The sequence below is a fragment of the Meles meles genome, chromosome 18, assembly GCF_922984935.1.
Source record: "Meles meles chromosome 18, mMelMel3.1 paternal haplotype, whole genome shotgun sequence".
NCBI classification, from domain to species: domain Eukaryota; kingdom Metazoa; phylum Chordata; class Mammalia; order Carnivora; family Mustelidae; genus Meles; species Meles meles.
In genome coordinates, this window is record NC_060083.1 from 59,545,305 (window position 1) to 59,571,471 (window position 26,167).

Consider the following 26,167-nt stretch of genomic DNA (forward strand, 5'->3'; position numbering starts at 1 on the left):
GGGAAGGAGCTCTTGGATGAGAAAAGCAAGGAGTAGCACAATGTGGTTTAATATACTATTGCTCTGTGAAAATGAGAGAAACGGAAACACGTCACTGGCTTGCATGTATGTACAGAGCCTCTAAATGGTTACAAGAGGGGCGCCTGGGTGGCTCAGTGGGTTAAAGCCTCTGCCTTAGGCTCAGGTCACGATCTCAGGGTCCTGGGATTGAGCCCCACATCGGGCTCTCTGCTCAGCAGGGAGCCTGCTTCCCTCTCTCTCTGCCTGCCTCTCTGCCTACTTGTGATCTCTGTCTGTGTGTCAAATTAAAAAGAAAAAAAACAAAAAAACTCAAACGGTTACCGACTGCCCTGGAAATCAGAGTAGCTGTGGCAGGCGGGGGGTGGGGGGAGAGAAAAGTTTAGGTAAGGTAGGAAAGTTTTTTAAACTTTCAAAATTTTGTAAGAATTTTATACTTTTTAAATTTTTGAAATATGGGAATATATTGCCCATTCAAGAACTTTAATTATGAAATCCTCAAATAAAATAAAATGCAGCAACACCAAAAATTTAAATCAAAAGGGTTTATTACTTGTTTCTCTTGTATAAAAATCTCCAGAGTTGAAAACAAAGTGATGGGAATTTAATAGGGTAAAAAATTAGAATGTTTACACCTTAGACAGGAGGCTATCTGAAGTATCCTGTCTGCGGTATAACCATTCTGGTGTTTTCCCATCTTATTAATAATCTCTGTATGCTTCTGAGTTATAGCAAATAGATACAGATTTTAAAAAGAAATAATCTCCTTCCTCTAAAAAAGATACTATTATCTTCTGGTATAGAATGCCAGTTATTACCACTCAAAATCCATGGAAATAAAAAGCCTCCACACTGCTGAATTAGTAACAACTTAGTCAGGGGGTGTCTCCGGGGTTCAGTCAGTTAAGCATCTGCCTTTGGCTCAGGTCCTGATCCCAGCATCCCAGGATCCAGCCCAATGTGAGCGTGCGTGCGTGCGTGCGTGCGTGTGTGGTGTGTATGTGGGGTGTGTGTGTGTCCCAGCTCAGCAGGGCATCTGCTTCTCCTCTCCCCCTCCCCCTTCTCTCTCTCAAATAAATAAATAAAATCTTAAAAACAAACAAACCTTGTCAGTTATCAGGTCAAAATGCTGTATTACTAAAATAAGCGCTAAAAGTTACCCGGATCACCAAAGCCTGGTATATAATTGACGGTCGCTATCGCCCACCTTACCAACATATAAACGCTTAAGATTTCACACCTACAACTTTTTCACTGAAGCTAAAATTATTTCACACTCTCTGAATGCTAAGTGCCACCCAGATTAGTTCAACTGTCCTTACACCGTCTGTGAAGGTAACACATCTCCCCTTACAGAGGGGAAATCAATGTCACACCATTCAATTATCTAAAAATACCAAGATGGGGCGCCCGGCTGGCTCAGTCGGAAGGGCATGGGACGCCTGATCTCAGGACTGTAAATTCAAGCCCCACGCTGGGTGTAGAGATTACTTAAAAATAAAAATCTGTAGAGGCACTGAGTGGCTTAGTCGGTAAGTGTCTGCCTTCGGCTCAGAGTCCTGGGATCGACCCCCATGTCAGGTTCCTTGCTCGAGGGGAACCTGCTTCTCCCTCCCCTATCAGCTCAGTGCTCTCTCTCTCTCCAATAAATACACAAAATCTTTAAAAAAAATTAAAATTAAAAAAAAAATAAAAATCTTTTAAAAATCAAAATAAATTAAAAAAATAATAATAACCAGGGGCACCTGGGTGGCTCAGTGGGTTAAAGCCTCTGCCTTTGGCTCAGGTCATGATCCCGGGGTCCTGGGATTGAGCCCCTCGTTGGGCTCTCTGCTCAGCAGGGAGCCTTCTTCCCTTCCCCTCTCTCTCTGCCTGCCTCTCTGCCTACTTGTGATCCCTGTCTGTCAAATAAAAAAAAAAAAAAACAAAAAAACAAAATAGGGGGCGCCTGGGTGGCTCAGTCGGTTGGGCGTCTGCCTTCAGCTCAGGTCATGATCCCAGGATCCCGGGATCGAGTCCCGCATCAGGCTCCCTCTCCCTCTGCCTGCTGCTCCCCCTGCTTGTGCTCGCTCATTCTCTCATTCTTGCTCTCTCTCTGACAAATAAATAAAATCTTAAAAAAAAAAAACAACAAAAATAGCATACCTCCATTTACATATTAACTCCTAGCCATTCGTATCACTCAAGACCTTCTTCAACTTACAAGTGAAATAAAAACACAGAGCTCATCTTACACGGCAACTCCAGACCCGGATGGACAGTAGCATTTTTGACCATCGGGGGAGAATGGCGACCGTCATCCATGTCCAGCTCTGTACACTGAGCCTCTCCGTGGATCACAGCCAACCCCAGACGCAGTCTCTCAGCATATGACTGGGCCCTACGAGAAAGCCAACGAGAAACGGGGAAATTCACGGGAGTCACTAGGTCATCACTATTAATCGTCAAATGAAAACATCATTCAAATGTTTAGGGACACACAATGATTTAGACAAATCCGAAGACGAGGGCCCGACCAGACTATAAACGTCTCGAGAGGCGTGGGAGGCCCCGGAGTCGAGACGCGGGCCAGCATCTGAGTCTAGACCGTTTCAGAATTTTGTATTTGCCCAGTATTGTAACACGCATCTTTAGAAGGTGGAACTTTGTTCAAAAAGGTCTCTTGAAAACCATGGCCTGACAAACGCTCATTAGCCCTCTGCTTTCCTTTTCCTGCAACGCAAAGGAAGAACTTCCTTTTCTCGCACAGGAAAACCGAGTAACGCAGGGACCGCCTTGTATTGTTCGGGAACTGGCGATAAAGCCCTGGTGGGGACAGGACAATAACGTGGGGGAAGCGCGAGCCAATGAGCGTTTCCAGGCCACGTGACGACAGACCCGGGGTTCCAAAACAGCTCGTTTTGACCGGCGAAGCACCGAGAGGCATTTTTTGAATGTCCAACTTACTCACCTCTTGGCAGCATCAGGAGACTTAGCTACAATGACTGCATTCCTGTAATTTGGAATCTAGATTTGAAGGGAAAATAAGAAAATACTGAGAAGTTATCACAAAGGAACACCCGGGTGCCGGTAGGACCCTTCTTCCTCTCATAACAATGATCCATTCTAGCAAGCAAATAACGCTAGAGTTTCATGGACACGTTCAAAATTTAACACTTAACAATTTACATCATTGCCAAAGTACGGCTACTTCAAGAAGATAAAAAAAATAATTACTTCTTAACACCTTCATTTCAGAAAACAGAAGCAAATTGCTAAAGATACTTGGAAGAAAATCTATTTGTAATGGCGTTAAAAAATTTGCTCCTCTGTGCCTACATGCTGACCCTATCTGGCTGCCTCAGGCATTGCTACTCAAGGGGAAGGTCATCTGATGTGCCTTTCAATACTGAAATCTGATACCAGAGAAAAACTACATAGGGTCTCTTTTGAGGACAATGGGGGTATTTGCTGGTGGCTCCTCACTTCTTCCTGGATATACTGAAGCAGGAAAGGTGAGGCTCTAAGGTTGTCCACGGGAAAGCTGAAAAAGCCTTGTATTTCCTTTTGATGAAGATCCATAGTGATAATGTGAGTTAAACCTGAAATTTTAAAACAAAAAATTACAAAGTTCACCCCTACAAGTTAATGGCTACAGTGGACCCAAATTAGACGCCCACTCCTGTTTCCTAACCAAAGGCTGAACGCAGGGAATGTATTGTGAATGAGCACATTAGTTACGGACTTCGTTTGTAACCTTAACGACACTTAATGAACTAAAGAATGTGGTCGAGCCTCAGGTGAAAGAGCTTATCACCTTCCACAGGGACAGAGAAGCTCAAGCAGAGAAACGAGGGCTCTCCCCTACTGTCGTAACTAGCTTGGTCCTGAAAATTAAGAAAAATCAGGCAGAAGCAAAAATACGTATATGGAATTAATAACCACTGAAGAAGTAATGGGTATAAAAAATAGGAAGGCCTTGATTAAAGAATCTAGAAAGACATGTGAAAGGCCTGTGGCTAGAGCAGAAGGAGTAAGAATCCAAAAGCAAAGTAACTCTCCTATTAGAAGAAAAATCCCTATCGAAGGGCTTGGAACAATTTCTAAATGTCATAAAAGAATGAGTCAAGAAGTATTCTTATCTAACAACAATAAAGACACACTCTTATAAACAGTCGTAAATCAAAAAAAAGGACACACATAAAAACGTCGTAAATGGACAAAGGTCACTGAAAACCTAGGGCAAAGAACCAGTACTACCCGTTCCTCCCCAAACACCGCGCATCATAGTTTTAGAGAGAATAGAATCTGATTGTTTCTCAGGACTTGAACATATATTCAAGTTTTTAAGTAAACCCGCCGGGCAAATAAAATCCCAACTGCTACCAAGTGTTATCACAGTGGATTTATACAGGCCAGAAAGTACATGACGGCTACGAAAACACAGAATAAAAGCGATGAGAATGAGCTGCTGTACAGAAAGACAGTCAGAGAGTGGGGGGAAGGAGGATTACATAAACCGGAGAAGCAGTAAAAGAAAAATCTTATGTACATAAGCAGAATCTAGCTAATAACCAAGGCCAAATGTAACGTATCCTGACGCTCAAAAGATCCCACACGGACCCCAGGATCACAGCTCAAGTGTTCATGAGAAGATGAGGTAGGACAGAAGGATGGAGAAGTCCAGGATTAGAGCAGAGACAATGTCACTATCGAGTAAGACAAAGAGGAAAGGAAAACGTAAGAGTTTATACCTCCGCTCACACATCCCTAACCAGGACTACCAGGAGGAAACAGGAAGAAAGGAATTAGTGAACACACTTAAAAGAAAATGGAGGCCCCAAATCAGCTCTCTGAGGGAGGGACTAATCTCACGCAGGAAGGGTCCTGATGACAGGGCGGGAGCCCCGGGGCCCGTGTGCACACGCACCTGCCTTCGCCAGCATGGACGCCAGCAGCTTGCACACGATGGAGCCCCGCTTCCTCATCTTGCTCTGCTTGCTGTAGGGGAAGTACGGGATGACCCCGATGATGTTCCTGGCGCAGGCGGTCTTCAGTGCGTACGCCGTGATCAGAAGCTCCATCACAGCTGTGTTCACATCTCTGAAACGGCGAACATTTGCATTTGGGGGTCAGGTCCACTTTTTAACCCCCTAAAAAAGACCGAAACGTCAGCCCTTTAACCTGGGCTGCCAAGATGGGCACCACAGGTGTTTCTGTCACCCCGCGAGCCGAGGACGGCACCTCCAAAACCAGGGGAAAAGCTTATTAGCTCTTCCTTTGAACTGTGGTTTCCACCGGCGGTTACGGGAACCCGCAGCCCAGCGAGCAGCACTCACCTCTGCCTGGATCCTGTCAGTGACAGGTCCCCCGGGTGGCACGGGAAGCAGACGTCAGTGGCCGGAGAAAGCCAACGCCTGCAGCACTGTCCCCGGGACCGTCGGCTCAGGCCAGCCCCTCGCTCCCCGTGAACGCCAAGGGAAACCCACTGCCCTGCTGAGCTGCCAGGGCCAGAAAGGATTGGTTTTTCTCTTTGTTCTTCACAGGGAGAGGGGAGGCAGGAGGGGGGAAGTCCTGGAGCTAAGTTTTCAAAAACTCTCCTCATCCCTTTTTCTCATGATACACAGATGCCCGACACAGATGACCCAGAGAGACGAAGAACGAAATACGAATCTGGAAGACAGTCAAAGGAAAGCCTACTTCCAGTTTCGTGGGTTTTTTTTAAAGATTTTATTTATTTGACAGACAGAGATCACAAGTAGGCAGAGAGGCAGACAGAGAGAGAGAGAGGAGGAAGCAGGCTCCCTGCTGAGCTGAGAGCCCGATGCGGGGCTCGATCCCAGGACCCTGAGATCATGACCTGAGTCGAAGGCAGCGGCTTAATCCACTGAGCCACCCAGGCGCCCCAAAGGCTACTCCCAGTTTGAATGAATGTGGATTGCTACCCTTCGCCAAGGGTGACACAGCCTACAGTCCCCTTAAAAAGGGCGAGAACCGGGGCACCTGGGTGGCTCAGTGGGTTAAAGCCTCTGCCTTCGGGGACGCCTGGGTGGCTCCGTGGGTTAAGCCGCTGCCTTCAGCTCGGGTCATGATCCCAGGGTCCTGGGATCGAGTCCCGCATGGCCTCCTTGCTCGGCAGGGAGCCTGCTTCTCTCTCCAACTCTGCCTGCCTCTCTGCCTGCCTGTGTGCTCTCGCTCTCTCTCCTTCTCTCTGACAAATAAAATAAAATATTAAAAAAAAAAAAAAAGCCTCTGCCTTCGGCTCAGGTCATGATCCCAGGGTCCTGGGATTGAGCCCCGCGTCGGGCTCTCTGCTCAGCGGGGAGCCTGCTTCCCCTCCTCTCTCTCTGCCTCTCTGCCTACTTGTGATCTCTGTCTGTCAAATAAATAAATAAAATCTTTTAAAAAAGGGGGGGAGAACCTTAGGGCAGAGGGAAGGTGGGGCCATGAGCTGAGTGCCTTGTGTCACTCTACCCCATGTGGCCTTGGGAGTCTGAGACTAGAACCAAAAGTGGCCCTAACAGAGGCCACCTCCGTGAGTTTCCAGGAGATGGGTTTTCAGAGAAGGTGCTCTCTGCTCCTGAGGGCGGACAGGGTAGGAGACGCAGTGGACCTCAGCCCCTGCGGACGGGCCTGGCAGCTGCCTCTTTAGCCTGACCTTGAACGGACTCACACAGCCAGTGAAGAGTTCAACGGCTGCGGTGAGGCACCCTGCCCGGGAAGGTGGGGCCGGGGGCGGGGGCGCTCAGAACCCAATTCAGACCACTCTACCATCCTCCAAAGAAAAAAACTGGTGAAGCTCTTAAAGTCCTTCAGGAAACTTCCAATGCTCTACCTTCCCTCCCTAGCCTCTTCTCACTCCTGCCTGGATTATCCAAGTCCTCAAACACCCCCTCTTTGGGCCAGGAGTATATCTCCTTCGCCTGGGGGAAGCAGGATCATTTCCCGTGTCTTTGTTTGTATCTGTGTGAGGAGCAGACGCTCAGCGCTCCGTTCCAGAATCGTCCCTAGAGCAGCGAGGCTGCCCTCGTGCAGAGTAAAATGGAAAGCTTGCCACGAACATAGCAGAGACCTGGAAGTGCGGAAGCAGTTACAAGAAACACTCGTCATGAGACCGCTTTTTAGCCCGAAGGACAGAGAGACCATTTCCTCCCGGTCCCTTCCAGTTTGCCTGCCGCGCTCTCCAAGTGCGCCCATCCCGAGTGCCGCCGGGACTGGGAAGAGCAAAGCCATCCCTGTCTTCTGCCGGTGTTTTCCTTGTCCACATTCAACTTAGAGAACTTCCAAGCTCACCTTTGTCATTTGGGTTTTTGGAACTATTTTAGGCTTCTGTCAAACAAGCGTTTCTCCCAGAGGGTAGATATTATTGATTCAGGACGTGACTTTAAGAAAACGACGAGATGCCGTGCGGATTGCTTACAGGTTACACTCTTTTCCAGTTGTTTCCATCCTCTGAAATAAGCCGGAGGATTTTTCCTCCTCAGACTCCCAAATTAATAATGTCCCAAATTTCGCCTGGGTGGCTCAGTGGATTAAGGCCTCTGCCTTCAGCTCGGGTCATGATCCCAGGGTCCTGGGATCGAGCCCCGCATCGGGCTCTCTGCTCTGCAGGGAGACTACTTGACTTCCTCTCTCTCTGCCTGCCTCTCTGCCTACCTGTGATCTCTGTCTGTCAAATAAATAAATAAAATCTTAAAAAAAAAAAAAATGTACCAAGTTTGGCATCGGAAGGTTAGAGGACACACAATCTTTAGGTAAAATCAGGACAAGACACTTACCAACACTTTCAAGGTGCTTAGGAATTTTTTTTTTTTTAAGATTGTATTTATTTATTTGACAGAGAGACATACGGCGAGAGAGGGAACACAAGCAGGGGGAGCGGGAGAGGGAGAAGCAGGCTTCCCACGGAGCAGGGAGCCCGATGCGGGGCTCGATCGCAGGACCCTGGGATCATGACTTGAGCCGAAGGCAGACGCTGAACCGACTGAGCCCCCAAGAATTCTTTATACTTGGTCAATTCTAGTCCCCTCGCACATTCAACAAGTATTCACTGAGCAACGGGAACCAAGTACTGTGTCGGGTGGAGACAAAACGGCAAACAAGGCTGCCCACAGCTCGAGAAAATGCCAGAGACCCACACTGGACCAGCCTTGTGCTAATCCTTTGTCCCAAAGAGCACATCTGGCTCAATGCTCCCCCTCCAAAGGCTTTCATACTTGATTCCCCAGAGGGGAGGGCACCCCTTCCCCCATCACATCACCTACCGATGCCCTGTGGGTTCTGAAGGTTCAGCGGGAAGACCGCACAGTCCTTGAAGGACAGTGTGTAAAGAACTCAGGAGTCCCCATCTAGACTGAACACCGGGCATCACACACGCCACAGAAAAGTCCTCTTCCGCACACAGGCTGTGTGACGACGCTAGACATACAACCGGAGCTTTCTTAACCTTCCACTGGCGTGACAGCGTGTGGAGGACGGCACTGGCCGTAGTCTCCTCCGTCAGATCTCAACGCAACAATTTATTTAGAGTTGAAGTGAGCTGAGCAGATTCTGGAAGGAAGGGAATCTGGGTACCTGTCCGGGTGGTGGGCTGTTAGCTGGCTTTGTGACAGTGTTTACACACAACCAAAGGCTACAGCGAGGCTTCCACAGCTCCCCGTGAGGTGGGCCCAGACAGCAAGATGTCAACGTAACAGGATGAACGATTTCGGAAGGATCTTGATCTCAGCATAACTCTCCTTCCATTAATTACTAACTTCTGCCATGAGGTTTCATTTTCTCCTTTTTCCTCTTCCTGATGACCTATGCCAAGGGATTCGACATCCTCCAGCCAAGGCTAAGGAAAACCTCCCACACCCCACCCCTTTGGTCAGGAAGGTGACAAAAGAGCCTTTGTCGCACTGGCTTTCCCCGTTCCCTGCCCGTCACTAGACAGACTGGACACCAGGCGGTTAATCTGCGGGCCAGCGGGGTGAACAGAAGTTGGCGGGCAGCCTCCGCTTTGTTTATCTGTTCCCTAAGACTGTTCCAACTACATCCGGGCGACTTCTTGTAGCCTTTGTATCTAAGTAGGACAATCTTAATTGTTTACCAACTGACTGGCTTTTCTTTCTCCCGAGGTAAGCACGTCCTATGTTAAATTCCACCCTTACTGCTCTGTCATTTCCGATAGACAACGACAACTGTAAGGAACAGGCATGGTCTGCAGACATCAGCTGAACGGAGCCAGCACCGCAGACGGAAGCCATGGCGACGCGGTGATGGGCTAGGATTTCCCCCACCCCCAACCCCAAGCTTTAATCATCTGCAGCAAATGAGTTGCAAATGTGCTTTTGGTGACCCCTCTTGCGCGACATCAACACACCAGAGCTTGGAGCATAAACAGGGAAGCTGTCCTTCAGGAAACACTTGGGAAGCTTCGTGTCCGTTTTACTTCCCTTACTCAGTAGCACATGTCACTCAGGCGACATAATCGCTTCCTTCAGGACGGCTTTGGGCCATTTCCAAATAATTAAATTCCACCTTCAACAACCAAAAATTTACCTTGACTGGAGTGAGTGGTCACAAGACAGAGGCCGCGAGCTCTGAGAGGTTCCGGAAGGTGAGCCCCACAGCCCAGCCGCAGCAACAGGAGTGAGGACAAGGCAGCCTCACCCCTCACCAAGACCAAAAGCCAGGGTGACAAGCAGTGCACCAGACGGCAGCCTCCACGGGTGTCCCAGTGCCCTCACTACGCGCCTTTTACTCCCAGCAAGACCTGCAGATTTTCCTCTCATCTTCAAGGTGCAGCATCAAACAAGGCACTAGGCAAGAAGGGGGCGACCAGCGTCAAACTGCTGGAGGCCCAGAGGGCGATCGAGGAGTGGCCGTCAGTCAACGCTGTGTGCGCATCCGCCAATACTACAAAGGCAGGGACCCTTATTCCGTCTCCTGGAATCTTCCTATGGATCTCAGATCTCTGATCTCCTCTAACACAGACGGGCATGCAGGGTTTTGCCCGAGGCACCTCTCTATAGGCTACTGATGGCTGATTCACCCCCTGGGGGGGGGGGCGTGGGAAGGGCTGAAAGTTCCAACAGGAACCCGCTGGCTGGTTCCCCCGGGCAACCAGCCCCCACCTCCAGGTTATCTAGGGGCTTTCCAAAAACCACCTCAGGTGTGGTTCAGAGGGGGGTTGTTAAATAACAGAAGACACCCTATTCTTCTCTTATCACTTAGGAAATTCCAAAGGTTTTGGGAGCTCAGGACCAGGAAAGGAAGACCAAATAGAGATCTCTTTCTTTCTTTTTTTTTCAAATTAATTATTTTTATTTTAAGTGGTCCTCACACCCAAAGTGGGGCTCGCCCCACAACCTTGAGATCAAGAGCTGCATATGCTCTACCGAGCCAGCCAGCTTCCCCAAAACAGACATTTCTTACAAGTCACATTGTCACTAAGGCTCCCAATAGCTTCCAAGCCCGAGGTGCTTTAAGGATGCAAGACGGTGGTGTAAGCGCGCGCACACCGCTGGCCGTCAGCGCCATTCGTACTACTGACTCGGTCTCAGGAATCTAAATTAACTGACACGGGAAGGTCTGCATTTTCAAAGACACACATAGCCTAACCACCCCAGTTCTCTGGGAGGGGATGAGAGGAGATAATCCCACAGCGAAGGTTACCCTCAGGTAGGCTAGGATTTCCCCTAAGGGAAGGGGTGGCGGATGCTAGCTCCTATAGGGACAGCTAGAAATGGGCCACTGGGCAAAAAAAATACAGTGCGATCAAAAGCTAATGATGTACAAGATGCTGGCTAACTAGACATAAGAAAAAATACATACATTCGTACATATACGCACACACAGTGCAAAAACTGTCTTGATGGGTACAAACCAGAATTGCACCTAACAACAAGAAAGCTTGTTAGCAGAGCAGAGCGGACGTGGACTAGGTTCAGTGCGTACAGACTGGTAAGGAAGGTACTTTTCCCCTCGAGTAGCTTAAGCTTGGAGAGGAAGATCCATAGTGCGACGTGACGAACAGGGCTGGAGCGTCCAAAGCCTACAGCTGCATTTTGGGAAGCGTTCAGATTAACAAGCAAACACGTTTACAGTGAAAGGAAACTCAATCGTTGATTATATGAGAACACAGTGAATTACATCACTCAGATTTTTAGAGGAAAAGGGAGACATGAAGTAGTGCTGACTCTTACCTGGGTATTGTCTGTATAATGAAAATATCTTGGCCACGAACCGATTCTTTTATTTCCACTCTTGTTTCTGAAAAATAGTTTAAGAAAAGCACTTCACGATACAATAATCAGGCAGCGTTTGGAGGGAGTAGAGAGGACACTAAACCAACATTCAACCTGGCGCGCCAAAATGAACTCTGAATAGATCACAATGGCAAGTTCGTATACAGAAAATGTGAGGCTAGAGGGGAAATAAGCCAAAAATACACCAACGGGCAAAAGTAACGCCAACAGGTCCACAGAACACCTCAAGGTTCGAAAAAGAAAATCCATCACCAAAATAAAGATGAGAGGCTTGGGGGAAAGTCTACAGCAAATAAAGAAGTCAACAGTTAACATCTTTCTTTCAACAAATGCCAAGGCCTCCTCTGTGTCAGGCCCTGTCCTTGGGGTCCCAAAGTGGAGGACGTGGATCAAGCAGATGAAGACGGATCCGGGAGAGAAACACAATGCCGAAGGCCGGCAGACTGTTTAAGCCAATGTGCCAGGAAAAGACCAAGGAGATGGGGAGCCTGGCTGGCTCAGTCAAGAGAGCAGGCAGCTCTTGATTTCAGGATCAAGAGTTCAAGCTCAATGTTGGGCATAGACTACATAAAAAAAAAAAAAAAAATAGGGGCGCCTGGGTGGCCCGGATGGTTCGAGGTCTGACTCTTGGTGTCAGCTCAGGTGGTGATCCCATGGGTCGGGGGATAGAGCCCTGCATCGGGCTTCCGGCTTGGGTTGCGGGGGCGCTTGGGGGAGGTCTGCTTAAGGATTCTCTCCTTCTGCCCCTCACTCCGCTTCTGCACACTCTCGCATACTCTCTCTACTAAATAAATCTTTAAAAAAAGAAAAAGACCAGGAGAGAGAGTAATAGGGCTGGGAACAATGGCCTCATTGCAAGCTGGAACGTGGACCGTGTACAGAGCCACAGACTGAAGGCGTAATCGGGAGTCATAGACACAGGTGAGACGGGATGGACGATGGGCAGTGAGCGGGCACAGCTCGGATCCCAAAGCCCTGTGTGAACGCGAAGGAGGCCAGACCCTAGCCTGCAGGATTTCGGCAGCGGAAGTCAGAAACTCTGGCGTTTTGGGAACACCTTGGTGGAGGTGAGTAGAACGGCCTAGGGAGACTGAAAATTGAGGCAGGCAGGGCTGTTGGCAAACTCCTATAACAGCAGGAGAGGGACGGAGGAGCAGGGGGAGGAAGGGAGAAGAGGCCCAGAGCAGGGATGGAAGGATGGAGGAAAAGGTCCACATTTTTTTTTTTTAAGATTTTATTTATTTATTTATTTGACAGAGATCACAAGTAGGCAGAGAGGCACGCAGAGAGAGAGAGGAAGGGAAGCAGACTCCTTGCTGAGCAGAGAGCCCCGCATTTCTTTTAAAAGATGTTTTAAAGATTATTTATTTCAGAGAGAGTGAGAGAGCACGTGTGCGTGGGGAGAGGAGAGAGATTCTCAAGCAGACCCGCAGCTGAGCGGGGAGCCTGAGGGAGGGCTCAACGCCAGGACCCTGAGAGCACGACCTGAGCCAAAACCATGAGTGGGAGGCTTAAGTGACCGAGCCACCCAGACATCCCGAAAAGGGTCTTCATTACACCGTCGTCTCCTCCTCTAGTGTTTATTTTCAGGATTCCCAAATGCCATCACCATAAATTAAGATCGTTATTGCTAAACAGACCAGCTCACCTATCTGCATTCACCTTTAGGGGTTTTTTGTTTTTTAAGATTTGAGAGAGAGAGAGGGCAGAGAGGGCAGCGGGGAGGGGCAGAGGGAGAGAGAGACTCAAGCAGACCCCGTGCACAGACTCGGGGCCGAATCTCACCGCCCTGACATCCCGACCGGAGCTGGAACCAAGAGTCGGACACTTGATGGACTGAGCCACCCAGGTGCCCCCACCTCTAGGTTTTCAAATACCAACGTGTCCTGTCTTGGCAGGAGATAAAGGGTGAATTCTCGTCAGCAAGTGAAAAGTTACTAAGTATAGCGCCTGGCTGGCTCCGTCAGAGAAGCGTGGGATGTTTGACCTTGGAGTCATGAGTTCGAGCCTCACATGGGATGTAGAGGTTACTTAAATAAATAAAACTTATTAAAAAAAAAAAAAAAGGTACTAAGTATGGAACCTGGCTGAAGGATTATTATATTATAACAGGCTAATTATAACAGGCATGGACTTATAACATCCTGGGTGCAAGTGCTTTCCACTAAACCATCCATTAAATTACCTTTCCCTTTTCGAATACCTTTTTTTAGGTCCCTGAACATTATGAAGTCTTAGTAATTTATCATAGACAGTTCTACCCTACAAAGAAAAAAGGAAGCACAGGGTCATAAACCGAGGCTGTCAACTGCACAAAAATAGCACCGAATTACTTTATAGTAACTTGTCTTCGCAGGGCATTATAGTCTGAAGTACGGAGCCCCGCGGCAGACAGTGACGATACAGCATTCCTACGACAGCGGCCATCGACATTCGGCTTTCCGGCATTACCGTGTCATGTTACAATTATCCACAGAAATGCAGACGGCAGCAAAAATGGGTTATCAACCCAGGAGGAGAGTCTACAAGAGACCTGAGAAAAATTTGCTGATGAAAGAACTCAAAGATGGTTTTCCAATAAGTCATTACTACCTGGTACCAGATGGCTCTTGATGCCGTTTGACATAACGAGGCAGGTAAATGTGAAAGGTATTCGTCAAGTGTAGCCCAATCCAGAAGAAAAAACACACTGTCTACATCTCTCCTTTCTTCACTGTAAAATGACAGGACATCTGCATTATCTTGGGGGAAGGGGAAGGAGACTAAGAAAGAGAAGAAAGAAATGAAGACTAGGAGCAAAGCGGAGCTAAGGACGGACACCTGACCTCAAAGAGAAAAATGTTTGTGTTGCACGTAACATCTGCCTTTTAAACGCACGTGTATTGAGTAAACGCAGAGAACAAAGGATGTGTAAGACACCATTTTCGCTCACCTCCATTGGTCTCTTGATAGACCACGGATTTGCCCAATTCAGCACCAAGGCGCCTATGGGGGGGAAAAAGGCAATTAAAAATGCTCTTCAAAAAAACAACCCTCCAGTTCACACGGGTAATATTTAAAAGGCTAAAATAACCAGACCAACATTCTTTCCCACAAACACGAAGTTCAGAAAGTTAAACGCACCAAGGACTACACACCCGCTAGCCCTCCACAGCGTCAAATGCCCACTCTGGTGTGACACGCTGCTCGACCGGGGTCCGCGGCCAAAGTGTCCTGTCCGGTTCATTGTTTGCTGAATTATAACGGTCTTGCAAAATCTTTCCCAAACCCGTGGTTATCAGCACTGGTTCCAAAACCACAAGCCAGAGATAGAGGCCCCACTTGTCAAAAGCATATGGACTCCTGTGCCATTAACCAAACGCAGTGTGAATCTTGTTTGGATCCTGATTAGAACCAACCAAGTGTGAGAAGCCATTTTTGAGTGAGGAAACTACGAACAAGGACTCAATACTAAATGATATTAAGGAGAGGCGGCACCTGGGTGGCTCAGTGGGTTAAAGCCTCTGCTTTCAGCTCAGGTCATGATCCCAGGGTCCTGGGATCGAGCCCCGCATCGGGCTCCTTGCTCAAGCGGGGAGCCTGCTTCCCCCCTATCTCTTTGCCTGCTTCTCTGCCTACTTGTGATCTCATCTGTCAAATAAATAACATAAAATCTTTTAAAAAATGATATTAAGGAATTAACAGCATCAAAGGTTTTTGTTTTGTTTTGAAAGATTCTATTTTTAAGTGAGCTCTACACCCAACGTGGGGCTTGAACTCATGACCTGGAGATCAAGAGCTGCATGATCCCCGGACTGAGCCAGCCATGCACCCCTGTGGCAGGTTTTTTTAAATCAGCTAGCACTACCACTTTGATGAGTGAAACACAGGATGTCGGGTGGATCTGCTTAGAAGTACCCCCGCCAGCTACCAGCTATGCAGTGGAGCAGTGGTCAAGGACAAGGGGACTGAGGACTACGGGGGCTTTCAGGGCTCTGAACGGCACCTCAGTGGCAAGGCCTTCTGGCCCAGTGTCTGCCATTTCCGAGGCTGGGCATTCTTGTACCCCGGCGGGTTGCAGCTCTCTCTCAAGTTTGCTGTGGCTGAACCAAGGAAGGAGACTTGTGCAGATTTCCAAAGAAATTACAATTCCGTGACAGGTGTTGAGATGAAAGAGGACGGGATCTTTCAGAGTGCAAAGTGTGATGTTGGAACGCGAAGAATCTCTTTCCATGGAAGTTTGTCACTGACCTGTGTCCCCCAACTAGGAAACATGAATGCTGGGGTATGCAATATTTTTCTTGATAAACAATTAAGAAATAGGGTGCACAGTATAAATAAGTAAATAAATAGATAAACTTATTCCGGTCAGCCTTGGAATAACATGCAGCCTTAGAAATGGAATGAGGGGGGCGCCTGGGTGGCTCAGTGGGTTAAAGCCTCTGCCTTCAGCTCAGGTCATAGTCACAGGATCCTGGGATCGGGCCCCACATCAGACTCTCTGCTCAGGGGGGAGCCTGCTTCCCCTTCTCTCTCTGCCTGCCTCTCTGCCTACTTGTGATCTCCGTCTGTCAAAATAAATAAATAAAATTGAAAAAAAAGAAATGGAATGAGGGGTGCCTGGGTGGCTCAGTCAGTTAAGGGTCCTGGGATGGAGTCCCATATCGGGCTCCCTGCTCGGCAGGGAGTCTTGCTTCTCCTTCTCCCTTTGCCTGTTGGGGCCCCCCGCTGCTTGTACTCATGTTCTCTCTCTCTAATAAATAAATAAAATCTTAAAAAAGAAATGGAATCAACTTCTGATACATGCTGTAATATGAACCCTGAAAAAGTTATTCCAAGTAAAAAGATCAGACATAAAAAGACAAATATTGCATGATTCCATTTATAAGAGGTACTTAGGGGGCGCCTGGGTGGCTCAATGGGTTAGAGCCTCTGTCTTCGGCTCAGGTCATGATCCCAGGGTCCTGGGATCAAGCCCCACATCGGGCTCTCTGCTCAGCAGGGAGCCTGCTTCCTCCTCTCTCTCTCTGCCTGCCTCTCTGCCTATTTGTGATCTCTGTCAAATAAATAAATAAAATCTTTAAATATAAATAAATATATATATATATATATATATATATATATATATATATATGATACTTAGAATAGGCAAATTCAGACACAGAAAGTAGAACAGAAATTACCAGGGACTGGGAGGGAAGGAACTGGGAGTTAGCTGGACATGAGTTTCTGTTTGGCATGATGAGAAAGTTCTGGAAATGGGTTCCAGTAACAGATTACAACACCGTATAGGTACTTAATGCCACTGAATTATACACTTAAAAATGGTTAAATGGGAAAAAAAAAAAAAAGGTTAAATGGGGGGCCCCTGAGTGGCTCAGTGGGTTAAGCCTCTGCCTTTGGCTCAGGTCATGATCTCAGGGTCCTGGGATCGAGTCCTGCGTCGGGCTCTCTGCTCAACAGGAAGCCTGCTTCCCTTCCTCTCTCTCTCTGCCTGCCTCTCTGCCTACTTGTGATCTCTGTCTGTCAAATAAATAAATTAAAAAATAATAAAATAAAATAAAATCTTTTAAAAAAAGGTTAAATGGTACATTTTATGTTATGAATATTCTACCACATTAAAAAAGAAAAAAAACCTCCTGGGGTGCCTGCGTGGCTCAGTTGGCTGAGCAACTGCCTTCAGCTCAGGTCATGATCCCAGGATCATAGGCTCGAGCCCCACATCAGGCTCTCTGCTCAGTGGGGAGTCTGCTTCTCCATCTCCCTCTGCCTGTGCTCTCCATCAAATAAATAAAAATAAAATCTAAAAAAAAAAAAATACTCCTTAGGGTATCTGACTGGCTCAGTCAGTAGAGCATGTAACTCTTGATCTCCTGGTCATGAGTTCAAGCCCCATGCTGGGTACAGACCTCACTTAAACAAAACAAACCTCCAGTCAAAAAAAAGGTGAAAGATGGGTAAAGTAAATGAAATAAGATGAACAAAAAAGGGCGCCTGGGTGGCTCAGTGGGTTAAAGCCTCTGCCTTCAGCTCAGGTCATGATCTCAGGGTCCTGGGATCGAGTCCCGCACGGGCTCTCTGCTCAGCGGGGAACCTGCTTCTCCCTCTCTCTCTGCCTGCTTCTCTGCCTACTTGTGATCTCTGTCTATCAAATAAATAAATAAAATCCTAAAATTAAAAAGAAAAGACGAACAAAAAGTTTCTAAACTAAAGCTGGATAAAGGATACGGGAGGTTAATTCTAACACATGTGTAACTTATCCTGGGAAGGTAACCCACCTAACTTTTTATTGATTAAATTGCATAACCAGAAAAGTTTGAAAATCCTTGCTTGGAAGTTCAGATTCAAAAGCAATCATGGAAATAAAATATAACCTCAAAGTTTGCCTAGTGGTAAAGGCCTTTCTTTCAAAATTTTACTCGGAAACTCCAGATATGAAACAGGTAAAGGAAGCATTTACAAATATTATTTACAGTAATTTAAACATTTCTGGAACAAGGTACGGAAGAACCTAAAATTTAAAAAAGCAAAAGGGGCGCTTGGGTGGCTCAGTGGGTTGAGCCTCGGCCTTCGCCTCAGGTCATGATCTCAGGGTCCTGGGATCAAGCCCCGCATCGGGCTCTCTGCTCCGCGGGGAGCCTGCTTCCACCTCTCTCTCTCTCTCTCTCTCTCTGCCTACTTGTGATCTCTGTCCGTCAAATAAATAAATAAAATCTTAAAAAAAAAAAAAAGCTGGGGCGCCTGGGTGGCTCAGCGGGTTAAAGCCTCTGCCTTCAGCTCAGGTCATGATCCCAGGGTCCTGGGATTGAGCCCCACACCGGGCTCTCTGCTCCGCGGGGAGCCTGCTTCCTCCTCTCTCTCTGCCTGCCTCTCTGCCTACTTGTGATCTCTGTCTGTCAAATAAATAAATAAAATCTTTGAGAGAAGAAAAGAAAAACCATTGACCTTTTAAATGTGCCTTCCTCCCTCAGCAAGGTCACTGTGGTAAAATCTGACCCAAAATAAACAAATATGAGCTTTATATTTGAAGTTAGCATTTTAGTTGGCCTCAAAAGCCAGACATTTATCAGGGATTAGAAACAAACTAGGTAGTAGATTGCAAAAGGATTTACTCTTCTGATCTCACTTAAAACTCCAACTGAAAAGACCGTAGGTATTACCAAGAAAATACGACAAAAGTTTCCCTCTCACATTTCCATCTAGAATCTAAAAACGGGTTCTTAACAATTATTTATCAACTCGAAAAATCCAGAGGAACGATAAATGATAATGTAAATTGTTTAAATACACAATGACTTTGGGGGGGGGCAGAGAGAGATCCCAAGCAGGCAGAGAAAGAAGGCGAAGCAGGCTCCCCGCTGAGCAGAGAGCCCTACGCGGGGCTCGATCCCTGGACCCTGAGATCATGACCTGAGCCAAAGGCAGAGGCTTAACCCACTGAGCCACCCAAGTGCCCCCCAAAATGACTTCAAATGTTGAAAAACAAGCTATTCATTTTATATCTTACGCTTGTCTCAAGTTTATCCGGAAAGGGTTCCTAAGACCCTTCCTTTACATTAGAGCTCTGGGACTCTCCAACAGAGCCAGCTAGAAAAGAAGTATTATTCAGAGGCCCACTGTGAGCCTCCGCTCTGCTGCATGCTTTCTCTACATTATTTTGTTCATGCTTAGGATGTTCCTGCCCCGCAGATCGCACGGTCCTTATCTTACCAATGAAATTCACCAAAATCAAGTCTCTTGCCCAGCGCCACGGGGCTAGTAAGGAGCAAGACGGAAAAGGCATCTCAGAGCTGTCAGACTCCAGAAGCCACGTGAGATCGCAGGCTTCCTCGGGTTAAAAACACAGGAAAAGGCAGGCTTGACCTCAAACGATAGAATCTAAAGCCGACTTAGGAAACACAGACTTACTTCTACCACTAACTCCCACAAATCTGCCTTGTTCTCTGCCCTCCCTTCCACCTCTGCTTCCTTGGTGCATTCCACACCCTCCACCTGCAAGGCCTTGCAGCCGCCCCCGCTAATGCCGCCGCCCCCCAAGTGTGGCAGTTCCCCTGGCGCCTCCAGGCCCGGTCGTGCGTGTCCCAGCTCCCGGACCTGCGGGCCTCGGGCCCACCGACGAGACCGGGGAGTGGCGACGACCTCTCTCCGAGGTCAACTTCTACCGTGGGGCAGGGAGCCGCACTCGGAGCCCCCCGTCCAAGCGTCCCCTCCGCCCTCCCCCGGCCCGGGAAGCGGGAGTTGGGTGAGGGAGGGAGGGCGAGCGGTGCAAGGAAGCCGGCCGGCGCGGGCAGAAGTCAGAGTTGGCGGAACGCGTCCCCGCCGCGGAAGGGCCACCCGCAAGGGTCGGTGCGGCCCAGAACCCGCAGGACCGCGGCTCGACGGCCCCGGGTGCAGGGCGACGCGCAGGAAGGGGCGCCCGGGACCACCCCGGCCGGGGCCCCGCCCCCGCCCCCGCTCCCTTACTCGGTGATGCGCTTGGCCAGCTCGGTGCAGGCGGCCGTGGAGTTGGCCGAGAAGACTCGGTAGCCGGTGCGGGCGGCGTTCATGGCCGGGCGGGCGGCGGGGCGGGCTCGCGGGGCGCGGAGGGTCGAGGACGCGGAGAGCGGGGGCAGCAGCAGCAGCTTCTTGGGCATCGTCCGGCCCGAGGCGCGGTTACTGCCGGCCGGCGCCCGGGGCGGTTCTGACCGAGGCGGCCGCGAGGCGCGGGGTCCGGTCGCGGAAGGCGCCGAGACCCCAGGCAACACAGGGGAGAGGCCCGAGACCCTCACGGTCCTCCCACCCGAGGCCGCCAAGGGCTGGGGCGGAACCCACGCTCGCGGCGACCGGCGTATCAGCCACCTCCGTGCCGGCTGCGAGGACACCGCCCCCTCTCGAACTCGGAGAGACGCCGGCTAGAGCGTCCCCGGGGCCGCCATCTCAGATGAGGGCAGGGCGGTGGGCAGCTCTTCTAAAGCTTGTCCTGCTCGGGGAAGCCTCACGAATCGCTCCGCCGCTTGCTTTTGTCGTTCCCACGGGAGCTCTTCTGCTCTCACATTCTTGGGCCGTGCGAACTGATTTGATAGTGGTCCCCGCCGTGGCCAGATTTTCTGCCAGGATCCAAAATGTCTGCGTCCGAAGAGGCTGACGCTCTAGCTCTGCGCCTCTATGCTCACACAGTCCGAGCGCCTGGCGAGGCTGGACCGCTGAGCAGGGATTGATTGGAAAAGTGGAGGCGGGCGGTTTTCCGCGGGTTGCTGCTCGGCCCCAGAGGTGGTGCGTGGACCCGAGCCTCATCTTTATCCCCCAAACAGCCTCTAACCTCGTATCTGCACCGGAGGCAAAGTTCCTTGAGCGGGTCCAAGGACTCGTGCCAGTTGCTGCTCCGCTCTCCACCGTGGAAGCCCTTCCTCCTCCTCCACGTGCTCTCGTCCCTCGAAGACCTATTCCGAGTAGCAGTTGCTCCTCAGGGTCCTGCTAGATCACCGGAATCGCAGTAACCCACCCTCCGCCCCCGGACTGTACCGCGTATGCTGCCACGCATCGCTGCTTGTGTTTTATTCACCGTCGTGAACCATCTGTCTCCCCAACTAGGACGCAAACCCTCTTAGGGCAAGATTGTGTATATTTGGGGGTTCCGATTGCCCAGGGCCCAGGGCAGACAGGGGTCTAGAGGCACGCAGTCAATGCATGTTGAACGAGACCCAAGAAGTGAAAGGAGGGGAGCCTTTGGGTCACCAGTTACCAGCTGCCCCAGGATCCAGGACGGAAGCTTGTGTCGCGCTTCGCAGCACACACGGTACCATCTGATGCAAATATCTTTTAGGGACTCTGCCTGCTGTGACGTTGGGCCTGAGGGAACAATAGATTGTGACTCATCACCTCAGGAAGGCTCACAATCCTGAAGCTTCAGGATCTGGAAACTGAACCACCCTGGGGCCCATAGCTGCCTGATCCACATTCTGCTGGTTTTCCAGAATGACTGCCCAACCCACCCCTCCCTCCCCTTGGGACAGGTTAAATAAAAATAAAATAAAATGAAAAAATTTTTAAAAGCCCATGAGCTAAAACAGCCTAAGCCAAATTATTATCATTGATTAAAGATTTTGTGTATTTATTTTAGAGAGAGTGCTTGAGTGGGGTTGGGGATGGCAAGGGGCAGAGGGAGATAGAAAATCTTTTTTTTTTTTTTAAGATTTTATTTATTTATTTGACAGACAGAGATCACAAGTAGGCAGAGAAGCAGGGAGAGAGAGATGGGAGAGAAGCAGGCTCCCCGCTGAGCAGAGAGCCGGATGCGGGGCTCGATCCCAGGACCCTGAGATCATGACCTGAGCTGAAGGCAGAGGCTTTAACCCACTGAGCTACCCAGGCGCCCCAAGAGAGAGAAAATCTTAAGCAGACTCCACGCCCAGCACGGAGGCCAATGCGAGGCTCCATCCCACATCCCTGAGATCATGACCTGAGCCAAATTAAGAGTCAGATGCTTAACCAACTGGGGCTCCCAGGGGCCCCCAAATTATTTAACCATAAACCTTGTCACTTTTTTTTTTTTAAGTAATTTCTACACCAAACATGGGGCTCAAACTCACAACCCTGTGATCAAGAGTCACAGCCTCTACTGACTGAGCCCACCAGGGGCCCCAAGCCTCAGTTCCTTCTAAAGCAAAAGGAAACCACTTCCCTTCACATTTTCCTATCTGTGTCCCCCAGAACCCCTGTACCATGTTCATGTCCTCAAGTCTCCTTAAACTGTAGCTCCTCCTCTGTGTATGAACATGACCATGAGGTTCCCAGTCAATAAATCCCACCATTTATCATCTTTTACTCTTTTCTTTCCCTACTTTCTACATCATCCACTTATCCCTGTGTTAACATTTACTCAACCCCTGCTATTTGCTGAAGGCCCGTTTTAGGTGTTTGGGGTACTTTAGGAAAGAAAAAAAAAAAAAAAGACAAAAACTCCTACCCTGGAGGGATACAATCTATCCAAAGAGAGATTTTTTTTTTAAATGAACAAACATAATAAATGAATAGCTTAGGTAATCTGATAGCAGGTGCATTTCCCCCCTCTTGCTGCAGTAACAAACTGCCACAAATAGAGTGACCTAAAACAACACTAATGTATGACCTTCCAGTCTGGGAGGTCATAAACCCTAAAATCAAGGTGTTGGCAGGGCTGCATTCTTTCTGGAGGTTTGGGAGGAGAATCTGTTTCCTTGCCTTTTCTGCTCTCCAGCGGCCACGTGCATTCGTCGCTTGTGACCCCTGTCTTGAAAACCAGCATCTTCAAACCTCTCTGTGTCTCTGTTCTGTGCTCCCATGGTCATGTCCTTCCCCACTCTGACACTCCTGCCTCTGGTAAGGACCCTCGTGATTTCACTGGACCCGACAGGATATGCCGTATCATCTCCCCTGTCGAGGACCTTCACGTCACATCTGTGAACTCCCTATCACCATATAAAGTAACCTCTTTACAGGTCCTGGGGAGAGGATGTCAGCATCTTTTGGGCTCTTATTCTGCCTACTGCAGAAGGCAAAAAGCAACCCTGCGGGTTCCTTCGCAGTGACCTCTTTCTCATCCGGGACCTCCTCCACTTAACCTGTCCTGAGAATCACCCGATGGATAGGAGTCTATGCTTTCTTCAACAAGTTTGGAAAAGACTAAGTAATGGATTTTGCACGTAAACTGGAGCGAGCTTTGCATATACAGGTGGGCTAGCGACTTCCCTCAAAACCTATCCGTGGCTGCCTGGCACTTTAAGGATAAACACACACCTCCTTGTGATCGTGCCCATTTCCGTGTCTTCAGTTTTATCCTCTTATTCTTCCAGTCAGCATCACCCTGACTGGTCTCGTCTAGCTCGGCATTGGCCTTGTCCCCTGCTGCCACAGGGCGTTTGCATGTGCTGTTCTCTCCCCTCCTTACCACCTGCTCTGCTCTTATTCATCCTCGGCCCTAGAGAGCCTTCTCAGACCTCTCTGACCAGATCAAAGTCCCCTGGTATTGGCTTTCCCAGCAATATGCGCATCTCTCTTAGACGCTGGTCACACTGGCAAATTTATATTTTGTAAAGACCACCAGTTGTGGCCCTGTATCCTTTCTCCCTTCTTCCTTTAACCAGCCCAGCTGGGGTCCTGGCCCCAGCCTTCCTGATACAAGCCCCTTGACGATGCTGGGCCAGTCGAAGGGGAACAGAAGTAATGTGTGCTGTGGCCTGGCCTTCCACTGTCAGGAAATGACAACCCCAGGGACATCCACTGTGCATCCCGAGACAGAAGATGTCGCTGGCTGACCTGGCCAGCTTAGACCACCCACCTCTGCTCTGTTACACACGCAGGTAAGGTCGGGACGGCTGGGAGAGCAGCTCACCTGTCCCCGACGGGTCCCCACGGGTTGGTTAATTGTTTATCTCCCCACTAGATTTAACTCCAAAAGATAGGGGCAGCTCTGTTCACCCTGGAGTCCCTATCTCTGGACTGGATCTGTCCGAATCCAGAAGGTGTGGCCAGCCCATCTTGGTTGTAGGCGTCTCTGATAAGAAATCACAGAATGTAAGTTTGCGAAGTACTCACCCTCCCAAGCCCAGTGCCAAAGTTCCTGCAGACGTCCCTTGTCCTCCACAGATGAGATGGGGAGGAAGGGCCACAAAAGATGAATTTGGGATAACCGTTTGGGAGTCATCTCACGGTCCCCAGGAACAGCCGTGCTCCCAGACTGTCTCGGGATAAAGCTGGGATTTGGGCAGCTGCTGTCTCCAGAAGCACCCTCAGGCGAGGTGGTTCATCTCAGCCTCGGATCAAGAACAGCAGAGCCCTGTTCTGTTTTAATGTGATGCTTCATGAAAAATGAACATTTGGGGGCACCTGGGTGGCTCAGTTGGTTGAGCATCTGGGTTTTGATTTCACCTTGGGTTGTGATCTCAAGGTCACGAGATCAAGCCCTCAGCACTGGACTCCGTGCTGGGTGGGGAGCCTGCTGGAGAGCCTCCCTCTCCCTCTGCCCCTCCCCGCACTACGTGTGTGTTCTCTCTCTCTTTAAAAAAAAAAATTAAAAATTAAATGAAATTTAAACAAAAAAGGCAAATCTCTGTGCCCGATATGAGGCTCGAACTCACGACCCCAGGATCAAGGGTCACATCCTCTACCAGCTGAGCCAGCAAGGTGCCCCCCCCACTTTATTTTCTATGTCAATAATGAATGTGGCATCCAGATGTCTCCCAAAATCTGTCTGGGAGAAGTTATCCCTAGTGCCTCTCCCAGGGCCTGGCACATAGTAGGCGCTCAACATGTGTTTGTAGACTCAGTGAGTGATACTGGCTGATAGCGGTTGGTCTCTCATTTTGTCTAGCGGTCTCCTTGCTTCCACCTTCCATCCTTCTCCTCCTCCTGTAATTTGCACCCACCTGCCACATCTGTGCCCCAGATCCCCCGGTTAAAGGCCTCCAGGGCTTTCCACTCGCCTACAAGCCCAAACGCATCAGCCTGAACTGGCCTAAGTCTCCCAGCTTATCTGCTTTCCCACCTGGGGCCACGCGCTGGGTGTGTGGCTTTCCGAACAGTCTGCCGTTTGTTGAAAATACCACAGTTTCGCGGTTTCTTGTAGGTGAACATCTTTGTCCTTGCCGCTGTGATTTCTTCTGTGTTCTGTTTGTAGACACGTGTCACGTGATTTTCAAACTTGGGGAAACTTCTAGTGATCTATTGCAGACTTCTCCCATAATCCCATTTGGTGAGAGAGCTCCGAGCGTTTCCTCTGCTGAGGTGCATGGGCTTTCTGGAGCCTGTGATTTGATGTTTTTCAACAGATTTGAAGATTCTTGGCCAAGTTTCTTCAAAGATTGCTTCTGTCTCATTTTCTCTTCTCCTTCCGGGACTCCCTTTCCACCCTGTCCCATGTGTCTCGTGCTAGTCTCTGCCCGGTTACTTGGAGTCCTGCCCGGGACAGGCACCGTTTAAGACTCAGTCAGCAACTGGAAAATAATTCGTTCGTGGATGTGGGCAGTTGTGACCTCTCCAAGGACTTTGACCCCTAAAGTCCCAGGCACTTTGGCAACCCAGATTCTGACAGCTGTCGTTTTAATTAAAACTGCTGCTTTCTGCTTGGACATTACCACCCCCACGCCCAGTGTGGACATGAAGACGCCCGCAGGGAAGAGGCTGGGTAACTGGAAATTTCGGTGACTTTGCTCCCCTGATGGATCGTCACAGCTCTCAAGCTTGCTCTCCGGGGCCAAATATTTAACAGTTTTGCATATACAGATTCGTCCCAATTTTCTCCTGTGGGGGCAGCAGCTTCTACCAGCTTCTCTATCATGGTGAACCCGAAAGTCCTGACTGTCTTTGGACGTGATGTCTGGGCTGAGAAGGCCTGTTCTCGGGCTCATCCAGCTGGAAAGCTCCTTCTTATGCTTGAACACTCTGCTTCGGCTTTTCCTTTCCTTGGCTGGTCCTGGCTCCTGTCTCCAGCCTCTGCAGGACTGCAGGGGCGACCCTCCCGGCTCCCAGGGCAGCTGACTTGCGCTGGTTTTGGCCAGTGGGGGGTGTTGGCAGGAGGTTGGAGGTAGAAGGAAGGAAGAAGCGGGGGGGGGGGGTCTGTCTTTCCTTGCTCGCTGCTCCGCCGGGGTCCTTACCATCAGCTGCTCCTTCTCCAAGGCTCCGGGGCGCATTAGACGCGAACTCCATGCTTTTGGCTTTGACCTTGACTCCAGCCCAGGGCTCTGCCCGTCATCCCCCCTGGCTGTCATTCTGCACCAGGTTGCCTCACGGCCCCCTGGTTGGCTTCTCAGCCTCTTCCTGTGTCTCCGTCACCTGTTGGCTTCGTGCAGCTCCCTCCGTTTTGAAGCTTCAGAATAGTTTCTTTTTTCGCAGTTGGACCCTAACCCTCACCCTCACCCTCCGCACGCTCCCCTGTGGTCCTTGCATTGGAACAGTTTGCCTGCCTGAGTCTTTGTTAAGGCAGA

At 49.4% G+C, this 26,167-nt stretch overlaps 1 protein-coding gene across 4 annotated transcripts in view; it reads right to left on the reverse strand.

Moving 5' to 3' along the window:
• The window catches only part of PRPSAP1 (phosphoribosyl pyrophosphate synthetase associated protein 1), a 30,020-nt gene extending 9,301 nt beyond the window's left edge, over nt 1-20,719 (reverse strand). Inside the window, exons 1-7 of one of the 4 annotated variants that reach the window (XM_045985101.1) lie at nt 19,692-20,719; nt 14,182-14,234; nt 11,187-11,253; nt 4,928-5,100; nt 3,421-3,599; nt 2,969-3,024; nt 2,253-2,398 (exon numbers count right to left, since the gene is read on the reverse strand). In XM_045985101.1, the coding sequence (XP_045841057.1) occupies nt 2,253-2,398; nt 2,969-3,024; nt 3,421-3,599; nt 4,928-5,100; nt 11,187-11,253; nt 14,182-14,234; nt 19,692-19,861 (844 nt within the window). In that variant the 5' untranslated portion in view covers nt 19,862-20,719. Of the gene's footprint in view, nt 1-2,252; nt 2,399-2,968; nt 3,025-3,420; nt 3,600-4,927; nt 5,101-5,336; nt 5,749-11,186; nt 11,254-14,181; nt 14,235-19,691 lie in introns of those variants that run through there. The other 3 variants (XM_045985103.1, XM_045985105.1, XM_045985102.1) reach the window with 3 other exon arrangements.
• Between the last annotated feature and the right edge of the window lie 5,448 nt (nt 20,720-26,167).